Source organism: Astatotilapia calliptera, chromosome 12, assembly GCF_964374335.1.
Source record: "Astatotilapia calliptera chromosome 12, fAstCal68.1, whole genome shotgun sequence".
NCBI lineage: Eukaryota > Metazoa > Chordata > Actinopteri > Cichliformes > Cichlidae > Astatotilapia > Astatotilapia calliptera.
Window position 1 is genome coordinate 18,522,574 of NC_137433.1, and position 21,975 is coordinate 18,544,548.

Sequence of the window (21,975 nt, forward strand, 5' to 3'; positions counted from 1 at the left end):
CACTAAATTTTCATCTTGTTCGCCTTCATTCTTTCTGATACTTTTTTTCTGAATGAATCTGGGTCATCTGGAGATTTAAGTGCTTAGAAGAGTTCATATAAAACCATGACTCAGCAACATTGTTTTATGCATGTTATTAATAAGGGACTGCTGCGAAACTAGGTACTCTAGACTGTGCGTAAAGTAGTGGAGCTTCTGATGAAGCTGTTTTCATTGACATATGCACACACTTGTACAACTTAATTGAAAGTATGTGTGCTCTCTGTGCCTCTTTGGCTTAGCATGCAACATTTTTTACTCAGGATACATCACTTAGGTCACACCATACCAGTCTGTAGGACTCTTACAAGCCAGACAAATACTTGGCTTTATTCCGTTACTTCCTCTCTCTTAGTCAGATTTCCTGAAACCCTTCCCATAAACCTCCATGTGTCTCTGCAGTGCAGACGGAAGAATGTGTGCACCACTGGGGTCGCTGTGTGGTCACTATATGAGTATCACGTCTGACTAGACTTATTATGCCCATGTTTGGAGAGAGGAAATGAGCGCCGTGTGCTGCAGGGACGTCTCCAAGCTCCCCAGTCTAGTGCAAACGTAGTGGTAGACTGGGAGACAAGGTAAAAATAGAACTGGAAGGCCAGGTCATCTTTGAGCCAAAAGTAAGGAATTGTGAAGCTGAGAGGAGCAGAAGAAGTATATGTCATGTGTAATAAAAAGACATTATCCATAAAGTAGCCATTTAAATCTTAGGTACAGTAGACAGGCAAATACAAGACTTGACTTAAGTAGTTATAAATTTGTCGATAAGCTTTACCTGGGAGTTGCTGGTGTATCCATACATTGGGGAGAGAAAGGGGCACAAAGTAATGGTTGATGGAGAGCTTAATCCTTGTGAATCCTCCCAGCATTTCATCTGTTTATTTATATCTTATTCTTCATACCCAGTTTATCAGCAGTGTGCAAAATAAAATAAAAAACCCTCTCATATCTCAGCGACTGGCAAAGATGGAAGGAATAAATGACCTATGAGCTCACAAGAACCCGCTGTCAGAGAGACACAGAGGGAGAAAAATGAAGATGAGATATTGCTTCAGTTTGTGAACGAGGTGTGTTTTACTACAAGATTTAAAATAGGAGGAATAAAGCAGAGTTGCTAGAGGTGAAGGTCAGAATAATGAATTTAAAGTGGTAAAGATTGTTACACATCAACTGAATATATAGAGTGAGGACGGATGGCAAAGTTAATAAAAAATGTGAAAAATGATCGGTGATTCTGGGCCCCATAAATATATTCTCATAGATTTACTTCTTTACTTCTTTATTTTATAATAAAGGACTAGCACAATAATATGCATTCCCTTAAAAAATAAAATAAAAAAATAAATAGAAGAAAAAACCATCAAAGAATATCTCTTCAGAATCTACAGCACAGGAGAAATGTGTATGCTGTGTTCAAGTGTTTCCTGTGTAATGCAGCACTCTGCTGTTGCAGAGTTTAGCCTGGTGAGGGGAGAGCATGGATACGCAATCATCTGCTTCTGTGATGTTGATCTTGAAATGGTAGAGCTTAGCATGTTTGGAGGTATTACAGGGGCGCTGGCAGGCCAAGACAAACCTTCTCTATTGTTACTGGCTCAGGCTTACAGTACATTGTGTGCATGTGCCTGTGTTTCCAGACTGCCATTTCTTTAAATACTTTGAAAACAGATGTTTATTTGTTGAGTTACTGGCTGTGGCTACGATGCTGAGATTTCATTTCCCACTGTTAATTACTTTAAAGAGTTGATGTTTCAGATTATGACATCATTGCTCTAGGCTTTTCTTTTCTTGTTCTCACTCTCTCCCACTTTGCGCCCCATTGCCCTTCATGATGGCCCCTTTCCCGCCCTTTCACGTGTCTCTTCTCTTCTCTTCTCTTCTCTTCTCTTCTCTTCTCTTCTCTTCTCTTCTCTTCTCTTCTCTTCTCTTCTCTTCTCTTCTCTTCTCTTCCTCTGAGGTCATAGCTGGCTTGGTTTGGAAGTGGGCTGGAGTACAGACATAAGAGCGTCTGTTTTTCTCATCAGTCAGTCAGTCAGTGCGTGTGTGCCGAGTTGGTGAGGGGGTAGGGGTGTGCTTTATTAATTAGGGGAACAACTTTACCGCTTTTGAAACTTCTATTACTACATTAAAATACCCAATCAAGTGATGCAGACAAAAATGGGCATATAGAGGGAATCTTAATTTCATATGATGTAATATTCCACAGCTTGGCTCAGGTATGAAGCAAGACTCCAAAGCGACTTTGGTCTTATTGTCGAGGACAACTTTCCAGGATAGACAGGATAAAAGACTTCAGCTTGTGTTTGGGAAAAAACATGCTCACTACATAAAACTACTGATATGTCCATGCAGTCATTTAGTGGTTTAATGTGTAAGATTTCGACATGACAGCTATATGTAGGCCTCACCGAGGTTTTCCTTTTATGCTAAATCATTTGTTTTGAGTCAGTAGAACATTTGCTGTCTCCTTGCTCAAAGAAGACCCTATGTGATCAGTTTCTAACTGTAATTTGTGCCTTTCTCAAAAACTGTATCAATAGATGGATAGATACAAAAGATGGTCTTTACTTATTGTGTTTGATTTTGTAATACTGCTTCACTAAATTGAGATTAGGTAAAGATTTGGGGAGAAAGCTGCTGAAAAATAGGATCTTTGCAAAGTCCATCTTAGTGAAAGCTGTGGCAGAACAAAGAGTGTCCCTCAGCTCAGCGTACCTCGTGAGCAAGCTTGTTCTCTGTGGGTGGAAAATTTGCACATGCAATTAAGACTCCTTCACAGTCACATTGACTTTTGACCTTGACAGCTTGGGAATGGCAACCTTGGAATGTTAGAAGACCACGGATGTGGTTTGGTGACTTGTTAAAACTAATAAAAGAGAGCAGCATTGTTGTTGCTGCAGTTTTTGTGGCTAATCTAATCCCGAAACACGTAAGTAAGTGCTTGAGGTGATGCAGAGCTCGTGCCGGGGAGCTGGGGGAGAATGTTCCCATAAGTTGCATTATATTCTTATGCAATCTGATTTCAAATACTTGCAGGGTGATATCATAGATATTAAACAAACATTTGCCAACATTACAAAAACAATAAAAAAAAACCCAAAAATGAAAGCGCAGCAGCAACATGTCTCCTCACATGCTCGGCCAGCTTGCAACTTGCTCAGTAGGTTGCACAGTATGGTTATTGTGTCCTCAGCGCACACACATACTGACTGACTTTTGACTGAAGCTTTTTGTTCTTCTGGGAGAAAGAACAAAGGCAGACTTGTTGTATCAGGAAAAATAACAGTGAATGAGAAATGCTAACTGAGTTATTTGGCACCATTGTCAACCCATATACCAAACAGCTGTTTTGTACTCTTTTGTACAGTCAACCGGAACATTTTAAACCGATACTGATGCTTTTAGAATCGAATAGAATAATCCTTTAATTGTCCCACAGGGGGAAATTTGGTTGTAACAGCAGCCAGAAAGACACATATACAAACAAACAGGACACAGGACACAGAACAGAAACACACACACACACACACACACACACACACACACACACACACACACACACACACACACACACACACACACACACACACACACAGGCCATTCACCTTTGGTCCTTTGTAATCGTTGCTTGTGCCCTTTTGCAATCCAGCTCCAGATGTTATTCTCTGAACTCCAGGAGTCCTACAGTGAAACCTTTACACAGGCCCACAGTCAGACACATACTTGTGCACACAGACGGGCACATGCGGCCCTTTAAAGATTTGACAGTTTCTCTCTCTGCAGGCCGCCTTGTTAAGCAACAGACTCTAACGTACACATTTACACAGATGTGCTTCAAACATGCAAAAGCATCGAGATTATTTAGGAAACACATCTTCTCAAATAGCATAATGGTGTCATTTGGGGTTCAGATCCAGTACAGACAAAATGAACTTGCCTTAAGGTTTATTTCTTTGTTTTGGTTCTTATGAAGTCACACATTTCCCTCTTGCAGCAAACCACATATAAGCCCTTTTATTGTGTGTATCAATCTTAAATCAGTCACCAAGCTCTTAATTGAGCCGTTGTTTTTCAGTGGTCTCATGAAAACACATCATCAGTTTGTCGAGTTGCCACAGCAACAGTCTTCTCACTGAAGGGTGCGGTGGGGCAGGTTTTCACCTGCAAAACACTTAACAAAAAATAAAAGCCCCATCGGTGTGCACACTGTTTATTTCACAATCAGGAGTTGCCCATCGATGAGGAAAATGCTGTGAATGCAGCTTATTGTGTTACAATGTGCCGTGCTGTTTTATCTCTGTGCTGTAAGGGTCTTTGGTGAACAAGAGCAGGAAGGGAGACAGAACAAAGTGAGCGAGCACGTGTGTCACAGTTGAAAAGAATTTATTTTTGTCGGTGTAATAGTGCTTCTGCACAGCAAGGAAGCTTGTTGTTTTTCAGACAAAGCACTGGTATGCGCAGGAAAACATTTGGCTTTGGGCTTGCATACACAGAAATCATGCTATTGTTTGCATCTTGACCTGTGTGTGTTTGTATGTTCACAGGGCATTATTTGCATATGATGGAGTCACAAACAACCTCAAACTGGCTGACTCAGGAGGTAAAGTGGACTCTTATTTTTATCATTTACCTTCATAAGACCACAAAAAAGCTTGTTTGCTCCTCTGCTTGGGCTTGAAAGAAGTTGATATATAAAAAGAAAGTGCAGCGTATTTGCACATCAATATCCCTTTGTTCCCTCACCCTGCATCTGTCTCTTTCCTAACAGCGGGTGGTGTGGCAGAGCTGGCAGCTAAGTTTCACATCTCAAAGCCTCAATATGGACTGTGCAAAGTCGGAAGTGTAGAGACAGGAGCCCCCCGGATCGTGCTGATCAGCTGGGTGAGTAGCAGACGGGCTCATGGGGCTTAACTTGTGTAAGCATTCCCCTATCATAACACAAATACCAGCTCGAATTACTCAAACACACATGCATTCTTTGCCATGAAAACAGCAGGTACGCTTCAAACACAAGGACTCACAGACTTAAATTAATTTGGAGGCAGCTGGGTCATTTTGCAGCTCTGAGATAAGGGGTTTCACATGTTGTTGTGGTCAGATACAGAAGCGTACGCCCTTATTAACTTATAAAGTATTCTGGAGAAACCCGAAATATTCCTGGCTTATTTTCATTCAGCACTCTTGTTTTCAGAGGCTTACATGAAATTTGGAAGAAAAGCTTTGAAAATGTCTCAGTGCAGTGGAAAAATGAGTGAATTACAAGGCGAGCAGAGGACCTAAGTGTCAAAGACGCAACCTGTAACCATAATATTTTCACCACCGTTGTATCTGGTGCTTGAAGTGGTATGGTAGTATATAGCTCTTCCCTAAAGAAACGCTGCCTTTGTTCTGCTCCAAACATGTCCACTGTTACTGTCTTTGATTTGTCTTTCCAGCTGTCAGGAGCACTTCATTCCAAAAGGCCTACTCTTTGATTTTATGTTCATCTACAAACTTTAGTTTATTCTGGTACACTTCCCATGCGGATCAAATTTGTGCACTGTAAACACATGCAGCTCAGGCTACCTGGAGATCCTGGGTTCAAATTTTGGGTCTTTTTAGAGACCGTTGTTTTAAATTTAGACTGACTTTGCTTAGATTTCTAGTTCTACACAAATAGTCACTAAATACACAAATATACACAATTGTTGATAGTTTTCCTCACAATGGAATAATTCAATTCAAATAATTTGGAGAAATCCTGTTCTTTCAGACACGCACTTATTGACAAGTTGGTTTTTTTAAATCCCTTTGAGAACTTATTGGCATGACGACACTAAACACTTCTCAAGATGATCAGTCTTCAGATGCCTCATGACATCGTTTGAATCCTGTTGTTTCCCAGCCTGTTTCCTTCATGTCTTTTTTTAGTCTTCTAAGAGAGATCTGTGATATCAGTCTAAGTGTCTACATCCTGTTTGTATGCAGGTTGGCCAAAATGTCGATGACTACAGGAGAACAGAATGTGCCACCCACATTCCAGCCCTCAAGAACTTCTTTAAGGTGCAGTGCATAAGAATGTGAACTTGACAATGGCCTTCGGGTTTGCTAAAGTAAATCCAGTCATTTGTGTTTTTGTTTGGCTTCATTTAAGAGGAAATAATTCCATCTGTGCAAGGACCGTTTAGACCCGGAGGTAGTGCTGTGCAAAAAACACTTGCAGTTTCTGTTACTCTTTCTGTTCATTTAGATTCTGTTTAATTTCCTGTGAAATTCCAAAATAATAGTGAAAAATGTGTTTTATACTTTCCTATAATCTTTGTCCCTGAATTCTAGACCGTTTACCCTCAAACTCTATATTTACACTTTGTAGTTTGCTTAGTATTGTTTTGAGAGTTTCCTGTCCTCAGACCCCTTCCTGCCCTACTGGTTTGTTGGTTCAGGGTGAGATTGCTAAGTTTTGTTTAAAATTCTGTTGTTGGTGGTACAACCCACAAGTCCCATGCCAAAGTCAAGTAGTGGTAAGATAGACAGGAAGCAGATGGACCAGAGAAAAGAGAACTGTGTAATTTCTATGATTCAGCTGCATGTGCATATTTTTAGGATTCAGGTGTGTTTACAGCATATGACAAAAACTGTCCATCACTGCTGACGATTCCCCTGTCTGTGCCCCTCAAACAGTATTTATTTTGTGTGTCAGTGAGTAGAAAGGATTGAACCGACCCCTAGGTTTACCACTTTCCATACAAAGGCATCACCCAGTCGACTGTAGGAGCATCTGTGGAATGTTTGTTGTTTTTTTTGTCTCTTTTTTTAAAACAATGAATGTGGGCTCTGGGATTTTATAAGAAACCAGTTGAAAGCCCACTATCCCCTCTCTGAGTCTTGTGTGAGGCTTCTTTGATCAGAATTTCTTGTGGGATTTCATAATCATAGAAACATGATTTCATGGTGGACGTTAAGGGGAATGAAGAAAATCACTTCTCCTTAGGTGAGCTGTGGGACAAAAGAGGCTTCTAAACTTAGCCAACACACACAAACATGCTCATTAATAAGCAGGACTGTTTAAGTACCCGGTGGTCACTACTGCTAATGTAAAATGCAAAAAGGAAGAGAAACAATTTATTCTAATTTGACCTTATACAATAGACGCATGGATGTCATTTGTAGAAGTACGCGGTGATCATACATGACTATGCAAAACTGTCTTTTGTTCATGCAAACGTCTTTAATCAGTTTTCCCACAAATACTAAAATGCTCACTTATGGCATAATTTACAGTACAGGTGATGATCTCACTAGTATCAAGACAGCTTACGAAAAAACGTCAAACACACTGGTGTGTTTCCGGCTTGTGTTGTATTGGAGTTGGTGTGTAGTGAACCTTAAAAATTATCTGTCAAAGTATTTATATTCAGACTTAAGCTGTCTTTATTTGTAGAATTGCATAGCCAATGTACAGTACAGTCGATGATTTAATATTATTAACAGCTCATATGTTTGTGGAGACAAATCGTTTAAGGATCACAAATGACCCCAGTATCTATCACAGGCGCTGTTCTGTTCCATGTCCAATAAAACTGATTCGATGCGTAATTATGATTATGCAATATACTGGAGACTCAAAGGCTACCTGATATTGGTCTTTGAGAATTGTTTTATTTTAACAAATCAGTAGCTGAAATATTGATACACAAAAAGTCACTCCCTCACCTGCTAAATGCCTACATTAACCAGATGCTATAATCTAAACAGCTCTCTTATTTCTGAGCCGTACTTGACCTTGCAGTGACGTGAAAAACAAAACCATGGAAATGATCTATAAATATATACAGATTGGATGGGTGATAACATCTGGGGATGCAATAGCTTGTTCTTTTTTAAAATCATGGCTGTTTTTACCCTAAGTAAGCCATAAGTTTTTTACTTATCTTTCTTTTTTTTCTCTTTTCCCTCCACTTTGTTTCTGTTTTTTCTGGCTCGCTATGCTGCATGTCCCAGCTGGCAGTGAGGGGGTTTTGTCGAGGCGAGTCTGGTTTGGGTGTGTTATAAACTGAAGTTAATGTGGCATTAAGTTATGAAAACTAAATTATGAATAGGGTGCAGGTGTTTCCATTGTTAATTTCTACCAAAAAACAAATAACTGAATTAAGTTTTGACAGAAGAGCATTGTGTTTGTGTGTGTGTGTGTGTGTGTGTGTGTGTGTGTGTGTGTGTGTGTGTGTATGTGTGAGTCCAAGTGCATAAGATTAGAAACAGTAGTGTCAAATTCTAAACAAAGAAGTTAGTTAGACTCAAGACATTTTGAATTAAGACACAAATTGGAGCATTGTAGAGAGCAGAGAACCTGGATGCTCTGATGCATACTCAACTGAGTGGGGACATCTCACAAAGGCACATCTTTTCCAATTCTGATATTTATAAAATGTGCATTTGGTTCATCAAACATACAATAAGTATCTGCTGGTTAAATGATAATGTATCAGTCCTGTTTCTGGGTCTCCTTTCTACTGTGGGTCTACTGTTACAAATGACACTGTCACCTTTTTAACACATTGTAATGTTTTTGTTATATTTAATAGAAACAAGCCCCCCAAAAGTCATTAGGGATCATGGTCAGCCAGCCGACTATACATATCTTTAAGTTTTTAAAAACTGCAGTCCATGGGCTCGAATATCAAATATTTGAATCTCTCTGGCTGAATAAAAGTTCAGTGTTGACATTTTAGGAATTAGTCAAAACCAGGCACCAATGTGTTATGACTAACCTTGTGTTGTGAATGGGCCCATTTTTAACTCTTTTTTTCAGGATCTTCTTCCTCCTGTATGCTAGCTACCAGGCAATTTATGATATGTCAGCTAGCCCATCTTCACTGACCCTCCAACCACCATTGCTATTTAGTCTACTTTCAAAGGTACACCAGAGCACTGTGTTTTAGTTTTTTAGAAGTACTTCAGTCAAAACATGGTATCTGATCTTTAGGTGAAAACTGGATTCCTAACTTCCCGGCAACTTCTAACTCTGCTAAACTTTGTGAACCTCTTGATATCTGAACGTTAAACCTTATTGTAACAATTGGGGAAGCTGAAAGAGTTTGTCCTGTTTTTCTTTCTTTCAGTGGTCCTGAGTTCGATTTTTAGACTTTAGATCTCGGGATGGCTAGTGATGTCATACTTAACAAGTAGATACATTTATTCGGTCACATTATGCCTTTGTTATTTAAGGCCAAATGTTTTTTTTAAGGTGGAACAGGAGATTAGGTCTCAAAAAAACATTAGGCTTGTAAATAAGGAATAATTGAAGATGTTTGGGTCAAGGTATCTTGAAGCACTTCAAATCACACATGTTGTCTGTCATAATAACTGACAACCCAAATATTATAGCAATCTTGTCAATTCACAGTTTTATTGGTGTTATTCTTCGTGAACAACTTGCATTTTTTTAAGAAGAATAAATGTTTGCAATACTAATAATTCGGCCACAAGCGCTGGCCAACACTAACTTCTATTATAAGTAACCCATCAGTCAAGTGGGACAAACTTTAACTGGGGAAACTTGAGTTGCCCCGAATCCACCTACTGCCTATTACTCTGAGCAACTCCTTAGTTGGAAAGAGACTATGAAGCACTCTGGTTCCAGAGCAGAGAGACAGTTTGTGTGGAGTTTGAGCCCAATTACAGCTAAAAAGTCTCTCAACCTGTCACATCACCTTGGGCTACTTTCCCTCCCTGGCAGGTTATATCGTTATACCTATAGTAAGTTTTCAATGCCAAGGTCATCAGTGTCACAAGTCCCAAAAAGACTGTTTCAACATCCCACTTTATGAAATTTTCCCATGGAAATAACTAGGCCAAGACACGTTATTCTGAATAGAGAGGTTGACTATTAAGGCAGTACTTTGAGCTCATATAGAACGTTTTGGAGTTTTTGAAGCTTTGCATTTATATTGTTTTGCTAGAGTATGTTATTATCTGAATCTGGGTACAAATTTAAAGCTTTCTGATAACCAATGAAGGTCATTGCATTGTTAGCAAGTCAAATGCCATGTGGTTGAAACACTGTGGGATGGATGTTAGATTGGAACATAACACAGTATGGTATGGGCTTCAAGAGCTTACAGTTACAAAGATTAAAAAGGAAGGTTTTGTCCTAACATATGACCATTATGAAATCCGAATGATGTAAAATGACATGAACATGCTCACATATGAGTTATAGAAATGGTCTGAATAGAATTAGAGGTGATTTCTAAACATTTTAATAAGATACAGATAGTTTCATTTTTCCTAAAACTGTTATTTCAGTTTATTGAATTCAATCTTATTTAAATAGCACCAGATGTCACCTGAAGATCCTGCAATAATAGAGAGACAACCAAAACAATCACAGGGCATCCTGTTAGCAAGCACTTGGCGACACTGGGAAGGAAAAACCCTTGCATTTTCCCAGTGCATTTTTAACACTTTTAAGTCTCTTAAAATTACAAGCATGGTAATACCTATTTTGCTTTATATTATTCAGCACTACAAGGGCATTTGCTTTGAGTGTGAGTTGTTTTGATGAACACTTTCGTCCTGTACTTGATTAAATGCAGACTGTCTGTAATGTTTTGCACTTGCACATTCATAAGAGAATACTGGGCTGTGCTACTGAGAAGTGTTCCCGTAGACCTTGATTTGTTTCCATGATTTTCCCAGTGCGGCTGGCAGCACTGTGGACTACTTCTCTGGTCTCTGTGCCAACTCTGTGTGTAGTTGGCAGTGGCAGCCAGAGTGATATGGATTATGGACTGTACTGACATGTATTACAGGGCGCACTGAATTCTCTGCTCAGTGTCAGTGTCAGTGTTGTCACTTGGATAAATCTGTGGTTTCCTGTTGGAGGCTGACAGACCAGGCCCTCCATCAACAAGCCTAGATTTACTCTCCATGGAAATTATACCGAGGTCCTGGCCACATACAAATGCTTGTATGCACACACAGACATGAGTTAAGTCCATGTTTAACAAAGTAAAATATAGTTCTTTGTTTTGTTTTTTGTCCATTCTCCAGTAAACATGAAATGCAGGCACAGTTTTTTTCTTTCTCTTGAAACTAAAGGCTTTAATTCATTTTGCTGTTTTGAACTTATTGTGAAGACAATGTGCAACACAGAGTGATACAGTGTATGTCTTGTAAGTTTTGCTGTCAATATACATCCATCCATCCATCCATCGTCATCCGCTTTGTCCGGGGTTGGGTCGCGGGGGCAGCAGCCTAAGCAAAGAGGCCCAGGGACATGCCTGGAACACCTCACCCAGGAGGCGCCCCGGGGGCATCCTTGTCAGATGCCCGAACCACCTCAGCTGGCTCCTTTCAATGTGGAGCAGCAGCTGCTCTACTCTGAGCCCCTCCCGGATGGCCGAACTTCTCACCCTATCTCTAAGGGAGAGGCCAGCCACCCTTCGGAGGAAGCTCATTTCTGCCGCTTGTATCCGCGATCTCGTTCTTTCGGTCACTACCCACAGCTCGTGGCCATAGGTGAGGGTAGGGACGTAGATCGACCGGTAAATTGAGAGCTTCGCTTTTACACTCAGCTCCCTCTTCACCACGACGGACCGGTGCAACGTCCGCATTACTGCAGCTGCAGCCCCAATCCGTCTGTCGCTCTCCGGCTCCCTTCTCCCATCACTCGCGAACAAGACCCCGAGATACTTGAACTCCTCCACTTGGGGCAGGAACTCATCCCCGACCCGGAGTGGGCACTCCACCCTTTTCCGGCTGAGAACCATGGCCTCAGATTTGGAGGTGCTGATCCTCATTCCCGCTGCTTCACACTCGACTGCGAACCGTTCCAGTGCGAGCTGGAGGCCTTCACCCGATGAAGCCAACAGAACCACATCATCTGCAAAAATCAGAAATGAGATTCTGAGGCCACCAAAGCGAAAGCCCTCCGCCACTTGGCTGCACCTAGAAATCCTGTCCATAAAAATTATGAACAGAACCGGAGACAAAGGGCAGCCCTGGCGAAGCCCATCACCCACCGGGAACGAGTCCGACTTATTGCCGGCAATGCGAACCAAGCTCTTGCAACGGTTGTATAGGGATCGAATGGCCCGTAGCAATGGGCCAGACACCCCATATTCCCGCAACACCTCCCACAGGACACCCCGAGGGACACGGTCGAATGCCTTCTCCAAGTCCACAAAACACATGTAGACTGGTTGGGCAAACTCCCATGCACCCTCAAGTATCCTGGAGAGGATAAAGAGCTGGTCCAGTGTTCCGCGACCAGGACGAAAACCGCATTGTTCCTCCTGTATCCGAGGTTCGACTAACGGACGAACTCTCCTTTCCAGCACCCTGGCATAGACTTTCCCAGGGAGGCTGAGGAGTGTGATCCCCCTGTAGTTGGAACACACCCTCCGGTCCCCTTTCTTAAAGATGGGGACCACCACCCCGGTCTGCCAGTCCACAGGTACTGCCCCTGATCTCCACGCAACATTGCAGAGGCGTGTCAACCAGGACAGCCCTACAACGTCCAGAGCCTTCAGGAACTCGGGGCGGACCTCATCAACACCAGGGGCTCTGCCACCAAGGAGTTGTTTAACTGCCTCAGTGACCTCGCCCCCGGAAATTGGCGGGTCATTCCCCTCATCCCCAGACTCTGCTTCCTCCTCGGAAGACGTGTCAGTGGGATTAAGGAGGTCCTTGAAGTATTCCTTCCACCGCCTGACAATTTTGTCAGTCGACGTCAGCAGCGCTCCGCCAGCACTATACACAGTGCAGGTAGAGCACCGCTTTCCCCTCCTGAGACGTCTGACGGTTTGCCAGAATCTCTTCGAGGCAGTCCGAAAGTCTTTTTCCATGGCCTCTCCGAACTCCTCCCACACCCGAGTTTTTGCTTCAGCCACTGCCCGAGCCGCATTCCGCTTGGCCTGTCGATACCTGTCGGCTGCCTCCGGAGTCCCACAGGCTAACCAAGCCCGATAGGACTCCTTCTTCAGCCTGGTGGCTCCCTTCACCTCTGGTGTCCACCATTTGGTTCGGGGATTACCACCACGGCAGGCACCCACCACCTTGCGGCCGCAGCTCAATGCAGCAGCTTCGGCAATGGAGACGCTGAACATGGTCCATTCGGACTCAATGTCCCCGGTCTCCCTCGGAATGCTGTTGAAGCTCTGCCGGAGGTGTGCGTTGAAGATCTCGCGGACTGGGGCCTCTGCTAGACGTTCCCAGCACACCCTCACTACGCGTTTAGGTGCACCAGGTCTGTCCAGCGTCCTCCCCCGCCACCTGATCCAACTCACCACCAGGTGGTGATCAGTTGACAGCTCAGCCCCTCTCTTTACCCGAGCGTCCAGAACATATGGTCGCAGGTCTGCTGATACGATTACAAAATCGATCATCGACCTACGGCCTAGAGTGTCCTGGTGCCACGTGCACTTATGGACACTCTTATGTTCGAACAGGGTGTTCGTTATGGCCAAACTGTGGTTAGCACAGAAGTCCAATAACAGAGCACCGCTCGGGTTCAGATCAGGGAGGCCGTTCCTCCCAATCACGCCCCTCCAGGTCTCGCTGTCGTTACCCACGTGAGCATTGAAGTCTCCCAGCAGGACAACAGAGTCTCCAGGTGGAGCACCCTCCAGCACCCCCCCCAGGGACTCTAAGAAGGCTGGGTACTCTGAACTGCCACTCGGCGCATAAGCGCAGATGACAGTCAGGACCCGTTCCCCGACCCTAAGGCGCAGGGAACAAACCCTCTCGTCCACCGGGAAAAACCCCAACCTACCGGCAGCAAGCCGAGGGGATATTAGGATACCCACTCCAGCCCGCCGTGAGTGTTAGTTGAGGGTCTTGCTTTTTTTCTGCCTTTTTGTAACACATGCAGTCACACAATTTGTGTGTGTGTGTGCGTGCGTGTGTGTGTGTGTGTGTGTGTGTGTGCGTGCGTGCGTGCGTGCGTGCGTGTGTGTGTGTGTGTGTGTGCGTGTGTGTGTGTGTGTGCGTGTGTGTGTGTGTGTGTGAGAGAGAGAGAGAGAGAGAGAGGGAGAGTAAGAGAGGCTAAAGGACAGCAGGTGGTGGGCCTGCGGGCCCATCCTCCCGCAGGCCCACCACCCGCAGGAGGCGCCATAGGGGTCGGGTGCATTGTGTGTCGGGTGGCGGCCAGGAGCGGAGGCCCTGGCGGACTGACCCCCGGCTGCCAAGACTGGCAATAGGGACATGGAATGTCACCTCTCTGGTGGGGAAGGAGTCTGAGTTAGTGCGTGAGGTTGAGAGGTACCGGCTAGATATAGTCGGGCTCACCTCTACACATGGCTTGGGCTCTGGAACCAGTCTCCTGGAGAGGGGCTGGACTCTGTCTCAGTTTGGAGTTGCCCCTGGTGTCAATATACAACTGTTGCAAAATCACCAACTAGTGTTACTTTGGAAACTAATATCTCAAAAGATTTACAAGAGCTGAATCTTACCAAAGAAAATTTAGACAGATTCATTCAGGATACACTCTCAGTGAGTGTTAGTTGAGGGTCTTGCTTTTTTTCTGCCTTTTTGTAACACATGCAGTCACACAATTTGATCACCTTAGCTATACTCCCTACTTCCCATTTCTCCTGTCCTCCCATAACCCTCCCACGTAAATTTGTTTTCCTCACAGTAAAGTCTTTGCTGCTTTTGTTCCCTCTTAGTCCTTACAACAGAAGCAGTTTCACAACTGTTTGGCTCCAAGTTTGCATAATTCCAAGTGAAACCAAGAGAAACCACCAGAGGAATTGTATGCACTTGTGTATGGATTTCTTTCTCCCTCTCTCTCTTTCTTTATGTGTGTGCGTGTGTGTGTGTGCGTGCGTGCGTGCGTGCGTGTGTGTGTGTGTGTGTGTGTGTGTGTGTGTGTGTGTGTGTGTGTGTGTGTGTGAGAGAGAGAGAGAGAGAGAGGGAGAGTAAGAGAGGCTAAAGGACAGCATGCCGAGGAGTGGATTAAACTCTCATCTATCTTACTCGATACCATCTCACCATGCCTTTTTCATTCCCTGTCCTCCATGTTTCAGGAAGCGCATGCTTTCATTAGTGCAGAGAAAGTGGAGGATGTGACAGAAGAAAAGATAAGAGCTGAGCTCAGCAAGGCCCCAGCTCATACTCCCACACATTTTGTGCGAAGGAGCTCTAAGTCTGCAGAAAAGGAGGAATTAGTGGTAAGTCTCCTGTAATGCTTCTGCTATCCATCAGAGGGAGACAAAGTCTATAACATATATATAATGACCCTCGAATACAAAACCCCAGCGACTTCTGTGTTTTAGGAGTTATTTTAGCCTTCTTTATGTTTTGTAATCAATAATATGAAAAGATTAAAACATACAATGTTTTTAATATAACAATTGAGTAGGTCTTAACCATGCAAAAAAAATACAAATAGATTAATAAATTAAAAAAAAAAAAAAAAAAAAAAGAAAAAAAAAAAAATATATATATATATATATATATATATGTATGTATGTATATATATATATGTATATATATATATATATATATATATATATATATATATATATATATATATATATATATATATATATAGTGGAAAATTCACTGAATTGCATTTACGCAAAACCTTTTATTTTAATTTTTTAATAGGGTACCAACTACAGAAAAACTAATGCTGCAATGGAGATGAGACTGATAAATAGAGACTCCTTCTGGGCACGAGCAGAGGTACCCTTTATACTTTTTGGTGTGGCTAAATGTATTTCAGGGGCCCTTTTAAAGGGAGTTACAGCTTGAGTTAAAACTGAAGTGAAAATACAGAATAGTTTTTGTACTGTGACCTTTACTTTTTTGGTGTGTATATCAGCGTGAAGAAGAACAAAGGAAAGAAGAGGAGAGGAGGAGAGGAGCTGAGGAGAGACGGCGCCTCGAAAGGGAAAGGATTCTGAAAGAACGAAGGGATGAAGAGGAGAGGGACAGAAAAATGAACGAGAAACTACAAATGATTGAGGAGCAGAGGTTGAAATAATGTCGTTTTCCTGTCAGTAGTGGCTTTTAGTCCATGTTTTGCACAGATTAAAAAAAACCAAAAAACAATGTGGTCAAGTAGATTAGATGATAATTGTATTGTATTTGACGATCTTTACTTGATGACATTAATATGGTGCTGATTTCCTTTTGTTTTTTTAATGTCTTGCAGAAGGAAACAGGCAGAGCAAGAAGAAGAGCTGCGCAGAGAGGAGAAATCAAAATGGGTGCGTGAAAAAGTCTTGCCAAAATTCACTTGAAACAGCAAGACAAGATAGACTCGTGGCTCCTATGAATATGAAGTTTTCAAATTGCATCTTAGCAATGCTACTGTAACTGAAAATGGCCCTGTGCAATACTGAAAGAGAGTACAGAGTCTCCCTTTGGTCTTTATTTGAGGATGTGCGAGTTTAGGCTGCTTACAAAATTTTTAAGATTAGGCTTAAAAGTTTCCCTTTTGACAAAGCACATAATTAGTGCTGGATCAGGAACTGGACCCTGAACCCTCCCTTAGTTGCACTGCAATAGGCGGCTGGGGGCTTCCCATGACGGGCTATTTGTTTCTTCTTCACTCACTCTGTTTATACACGGCTCTGCATTTAATCATGAGTTATTAATCTTCTCTGGCTCTCTTCCACAGTGTTTATTTTAAACTATTTAGCTCCCCTCATGCCCAGTTATTCGGAGAAGATGCCTGCTCCGCTTTGAGGCTGGTTCTGCAGGTTTCTTCCTGTTAAAAGGGAGTTTTTCCTTTCCACTGCCACTCGTAGGGGGGTCACCCGATTTTTGGGGCTGTCTCTATTATTGTATGGTCATTATCTCACAATATAAAGCACAATATAAAGTAAGAAGAGAGAGTAGTGATGATTTCTGGCTGGGCGTTAATGATAGCTCACAATCTAAGTTTCACATTGTCTGACACAACAACAGTGTTCCGCCTTCCTGTTACTCTTTTTTTTTTTATTAGTCGTACCTTCATAAAGAGATAAAAGCTTTGAAATGCTTATTTGATGTTTTGCCTCTCTGCAACCCCTACTGGCCTTGAAGTCTAAGTGCTTGATTGTCTTTCAGTTGTACGCAACTGAGAAGGTGTGGATAAAAAGGCATGCCTGCAGAGGTTTGCACACCTTCCACTCTTTTGCTGCTGGAGTTCATACTCACTGTCACTTAGTTATTTACATGAAATTCTCACTTTTGCAAACTCAAGCGCCTCCAGCCTCTATTTTATGCTGCAGCCCATAAGCTGGCCCTTACAGCAAGCACGTAAACATGATTGCATGTGTGTTTTTGCACTGACAGGAGCAGCAGCAGAGGGAGCACGAGGAAGACATGAGGGCTCGTCTCAGACGGAGTGAATCTATAGAGAAAGCAGCAGTAAGTGATTCTTGTACTAATATAAAGATGCACGTAGCTCTACTAAATCTTGCGCTGAAGTAGCACTAACCCAACTAAGTGCACACATGTGTACATGTTGGCACTACACCGCTGGATTGGAAAAAGTCAAAGGAAATGGTTAAGATATTGAAAATGCTTACTGTATTTTACTTGAATGGCAGGAGGCAGCAGCACTAGTATCCCAACGCTCCATGAACCCCAGGGAGTTCTTTCGGCAGCTGTCATCATCATCGTCACAAAGTCCCACCAGCCCTGGATCCTCCCGCACTGGTAAGAGCTTCAAAAGAAAGCGATTCTATCACGTATTCGCCCGAAGTAGCAGACATGGTTATACAAACACAAGAATAAGCCCTAGATTTCAGTGCATCCACTTTCAAGTTTTGTTTGTTATAAAACGTGTTTTTCATGTTTTACCTTCTAACACCAGTTTTTTTTTTTCTTTCTACCCAGGCAGACCGTTCAGACGATACCAGCGGAGCCTGACAGACACAGCCTTCATCTTCTCAAAAGCAGAAGAGAGTGCAGCATCCTCCCCTCGCAGTTCTCCCCTGGTCTCCCCCTTTTACCGGGCTCCTCCTTCCCCCATTTACCGTGCCGTCTCCCCCCCCATAAGCCCTAATTTCTGCCTCGCTGCAGCTCCGCAGAAGCCCAGAGCGCCCACGTCACCGCCCCTGTCTCCTCTTCGTCCTGTCCCTCCAGTTTCACCTCTTCCTAGCATTCCACAAACTAATAACCAGGCTGCAGATGAACCCAAAACTACATCTCCAACAGAACCTTCTGCACCTCCAGCATCACCTAGTCTCTTGACTTATTTGCCCCCCACTTTAGCAAATGTCAACCCCTGTGAGGCACAGCCAGACACCCAGCCTGACGAATCAGCTTTGCACTCCAAGCCTCTTCTGAATTCAGAGGCTCCAGGAGCTCCTCTTAATGAGACTCCACAGCCAAACAGTGGTAGGGTGAAACATGATGCAGTCAGATATATTTCACTTTCTTTGTACCATACCTTTTCTGGAGGAAAATACTGACAAGCAAGAAGAATATTTAGGAAGATGCAAAATTAAGAAGAAACATATTTATCTGTTTAAAACATGTCCTTCAAAGTCATTAATGGTTTAGCGTGCAGGAAACTTTCATTGGTACTTATTGCAAAAGCTACTCCACATACTGCTGTAAATCAGCCCAGGGACTGTTAACCAATGGCTTGTGAAACAGAAATGATGATTACACATACCCTCAATGTGCACTTTACAAACATGCATGCTTATTAATACACTGATGTTGTTTTGTTTTTTTGTGTGCATTTATAGCTTTATAATTTTCTAATCCACAGACCTCAACACAGCCAGTCATGTGCACACTGAGCTGGTCTCAGACACTGGCTACAAAGTACAGGCTGTGCTGGTGGAGGAGGATGAGGAAGAGGATATGGAGGAGCAGGAGGAAGATAATCCTGAAACAAAACCAGAGCCTTTTGCTGTCACCACAGAACCAGCCCTGATAGAAATAGAGGAGGAAGAAGAAGAAGAAGAAGGAGAAGAAAAAGAAAAAGAGGAGGAAGAACAGGAAGAACAGGAGGACCATGAGAAGGAGGACAAGGAGGAGGAGGTGATGGAAGAATTAAAAGAGGAAACTGAGCCAGCATCAATCGAGGAACCAGCTGAGATAGAAACGGATGAAGAGGAGACAAAGGAAAATGGAGAGAAGAATAATCAGTCAGAAGACAGTCAGCCCACTGCTGAGCTTTCAGAGAAACAGGAAGACTCAGCAGTTGCAGGTAGCCCTCAGCTTCTTACAGAAACCTTTTTTAAAGTGGATTGTTACAGTGTCATTATTTCTAAATGCAATGCTGCAGTTTTCTGAAAATGATACTTTAACATTAACAAACCAATCTTTTAGATGCCGAACCAGTTTGTCAAGGAATCGAACATGAGACCGTAACACTGTCGAGCAACGGGATCGGACTGGGAGATGACACAGCGGAGCATAATGGCATAGGTCGGGCAACCAGTGACGGTTCAAACAATGCTTTTGTTTTTTTTGATATCACATGAGCGCACCAGTTGAAATAACGAGTGATTTTCACACTGATCTTCCTCAGTGCAATGTGTGAATCCATCTGAAGCTGAATTCAGCACTTCAGAGGTGACTACGTGCTACAGTCTCCACGGCACTGCAGAGGAGGACGACATCAATGAAGATGAGAAGCAAGAGATCTCAGAAAATGGAAAAGAGGTGTTTTGTCCACAGACACGCAGACAATAATATTGCTAATGCAAAGCCCACAAAACCTGTTTATGTAATTACATTTTTTTTTAAATTCAAACTATATTGTATGATGTCATCTCTACAAGTGATGAGGACTGTTTTAATTGTGTCACTGAATGCCACAAAAGAACAAGTCTACTGTGTAAATTGTATGGAACGCCATATGGGTGGTACAGTTTAGAACAAGCATTACTTCAACAGGAGGACGTTTGTGCATTTTTTGGGAAATAATAATAATAACGTAATAAAAATAAGAAAGGGAAAATCATAGTAAAATAACATGGAAGCTGTTCAGTGATGGTTTTTTTATAGTTTTTGAAATTGAGGTATGTTATTTATCATCCAATACTTGCTAGTAGCGCAGACCCACAGATGATTTTGACCTTTTCATTTGAATTGTTAAAAACAAGTAAAAAAGAAAAAAAAACATATAAAATGAAAGTTCATATGAGAAAGTTTTCATGAAAGTTCATGATTTTCTTTTTTTTTTGCTTTATTCAATCTTCTGAATTGTAGTTAAACATGAAATATATTTTCTGATTATAGTCTTCCTCTGCTCCGTTTTCCTTTCCACTTCAGGTTTTAGCCGAGCAACAGATATGCGTCCGAGCTCTTTACGACTACCAGGCAGGTAAGCTGCCTTTCAGAGGATAATCGGCATGCATGGGAACATAAAGTGCCTCCATTCACGATAATTACACTGTGATTATCGGATCTTCACCGTGTTATTTTGTTGTTCTTCACAGAGGACGAATCTGAGATCTCCTTTGAACCGGGTGACATCATCACGGACGTGGAGACGGTGGACAAAGCCTGGTGGAGGGGATGGAGCAAAGACGGACGTCAGGGCTTATTTCCTGCCAATTATGTGGAGACCATATAGTCAGGCAGACACACGCTAGGACAAAGATACAGACACACATAGACACACACTCAGGGACGCCATCTTCCCTCACGTTAATGCGTGTTTTTTTTAACTTAATCCTCCCACTGAAACTTTGTACTCTCTATTTTGTTGGAAGAATAAAGAAACACGAGGATCCCTGTTTTGTAGGGAGCAAAAAAGAAAAGTGTAACTCACGATTTTGATGTTTTTGAGGAAAACAAAAATTCTCACAAGTGTGCAGAAATTACCCAGCCTCATTTTCTCGGATAAAATAGAGAAGACCTTCTCTTACACCAAAATAACTTATTTCCTTTTGAGATGCAGTAGAAATGTTGGTGGGAGAGATCAGATCACAATGACAAATGATCACAAACTTTTTTTTTTTTGTCAAAGAAACACAAACAGATTTTTATAGTGTATAGTCTCCTTTTTGATCCACGCATATAACAAGCATTTCACTCTGCTCGCCATTTGTATACATGTATCAGACATCGTCTTATAATCATCCTCCTGTATTCCCTGAGTTATTTTGTAGCATGGCGTTTGTTTCTGAAAGTCTCAGCGCACAGTTAAATTACCCAAACCAGAACTGAGGTATAGCAAACGATAAAAAAATAATAACTATATTTTAAATTGGGCTATATTTTGTTCATATGGTGATCTCCTCCCATGCTTTTTGTGATTATAGCTTGTCTTTTATTTGCCTAGATATTAACAAATTATTGCGTTATACCAACACAAAGATGATCTGAAACATCTTCCAGGTTTAATCCTCTTTAATATCATTATACTCTACACTGTATATAATAATGTAAAAAAAGTCCTTTTTCTATCCTTGTTTATATGTTTGTATGTTGTATGCTTGTTTAATGCTCTTTTATTTTGTATTTACTCCAAACTTACATAGCATCTACAAACAAAACTATCTTTAAAAGTTTGTCTCCTGCTTATTTCTTCACTTTTACTGTTTCAAACAATCAAAATACAGTGGTTACTCTCTTTATTGTTAACTGTCTCTTTCTTTAAATAATATTAATATGCAGCATTGATAATATTTTACAGCTAAAGCCTTTTTTAAGTATCGGGAAAATGTAGTTATTCTTTTTCAGAATTCAAGCACTTTTCTTAAAAAAGGATTTTAAAAAATGCCTCGACATTGTATAAACACAACAATAACACACAGTTTACTGGCCATCATACGGTATAATTGCAGCCAAAACAACTTGACACCAACATCAGTCTTGCAAAAATCACATTCATTCTCATGTAAGAACACATTAATATCTAAATAGCAAATTGTAACAGCAGAACTTCATGAAAATTGCAATTTTTTTTAAAAGTTTTTATTTCTTTAAGCATTTAGTGTTGGGGATATTTTAATATGCAAGTATTTCCATCACACATACTGTGCCCTGATT

The 21,975-nt window shown here is 41.9% G+C and overlaps 1 protein-coding gene across 1 annotated transcript in view; it reads left to right on the forward strand.

The window, feature by feature from the left end:
• The window catches only part of LOC113033260 (uncharacterized), a 34,575-nt gene extending 13,017 nt beyond the window's left edge, over positions 1-21,558 (forward strand). Inside the window, exons 2-16 of the mRNA XM_026186894.2 lie at positions 4,584-4,639; positions 4,808-4,920; positions 6,007-6,081; positions 15,048-15,191; positions 15,631-15,708; positions 15,848-15,999; positions 16,181-16,235; positions 17,308-17,382; positions 17,565-17,673; positions 17,854-18,357; positions 18,737-19,180; positions 19,303-19,401; positions 19,505-19,638; positions 20,251-20,302; positions 20,418-21,558. Coding sequence (XP_026042679.2) covers positions 4,584-4,639; positions 4,808-4,920; positions 6,007-6,081; positions 15,048-15,191; positions 15,631-15,708; positions 15,848-15,999; positions 16,181-16,235; positions 17,308-17,382; positions 17,565-17,673; positions 17,854-18,357; positions 18,737-19,180; positions 19,303-19,401; positions 19,505-19,638; positions 20,251-20,302; positions 20,418-20,554 — 2,227 coding nt within the window. The 3' untranslated portion in view covers positions 20,555-21,558. The remainder of the gene's footprint in view (positions 1-4,583; positions 4,640-4,807; positions 4,921-6,006; positions 6,082-15,047; positions 15,192-15,630; positions 15,709-15,847; positions 16,000-16,180; positions 16,236-17,307; positions 17,383-17,564; positions 17,674-17,853; positions 18,358-18,736; positions 19,181-19,302; positions 19,402-19,504; positions 19,639-20,250; positions 20,303-20,417) is intronic.
• Positions 21,559-21,975: the final 417 nt, after the last annotated feature.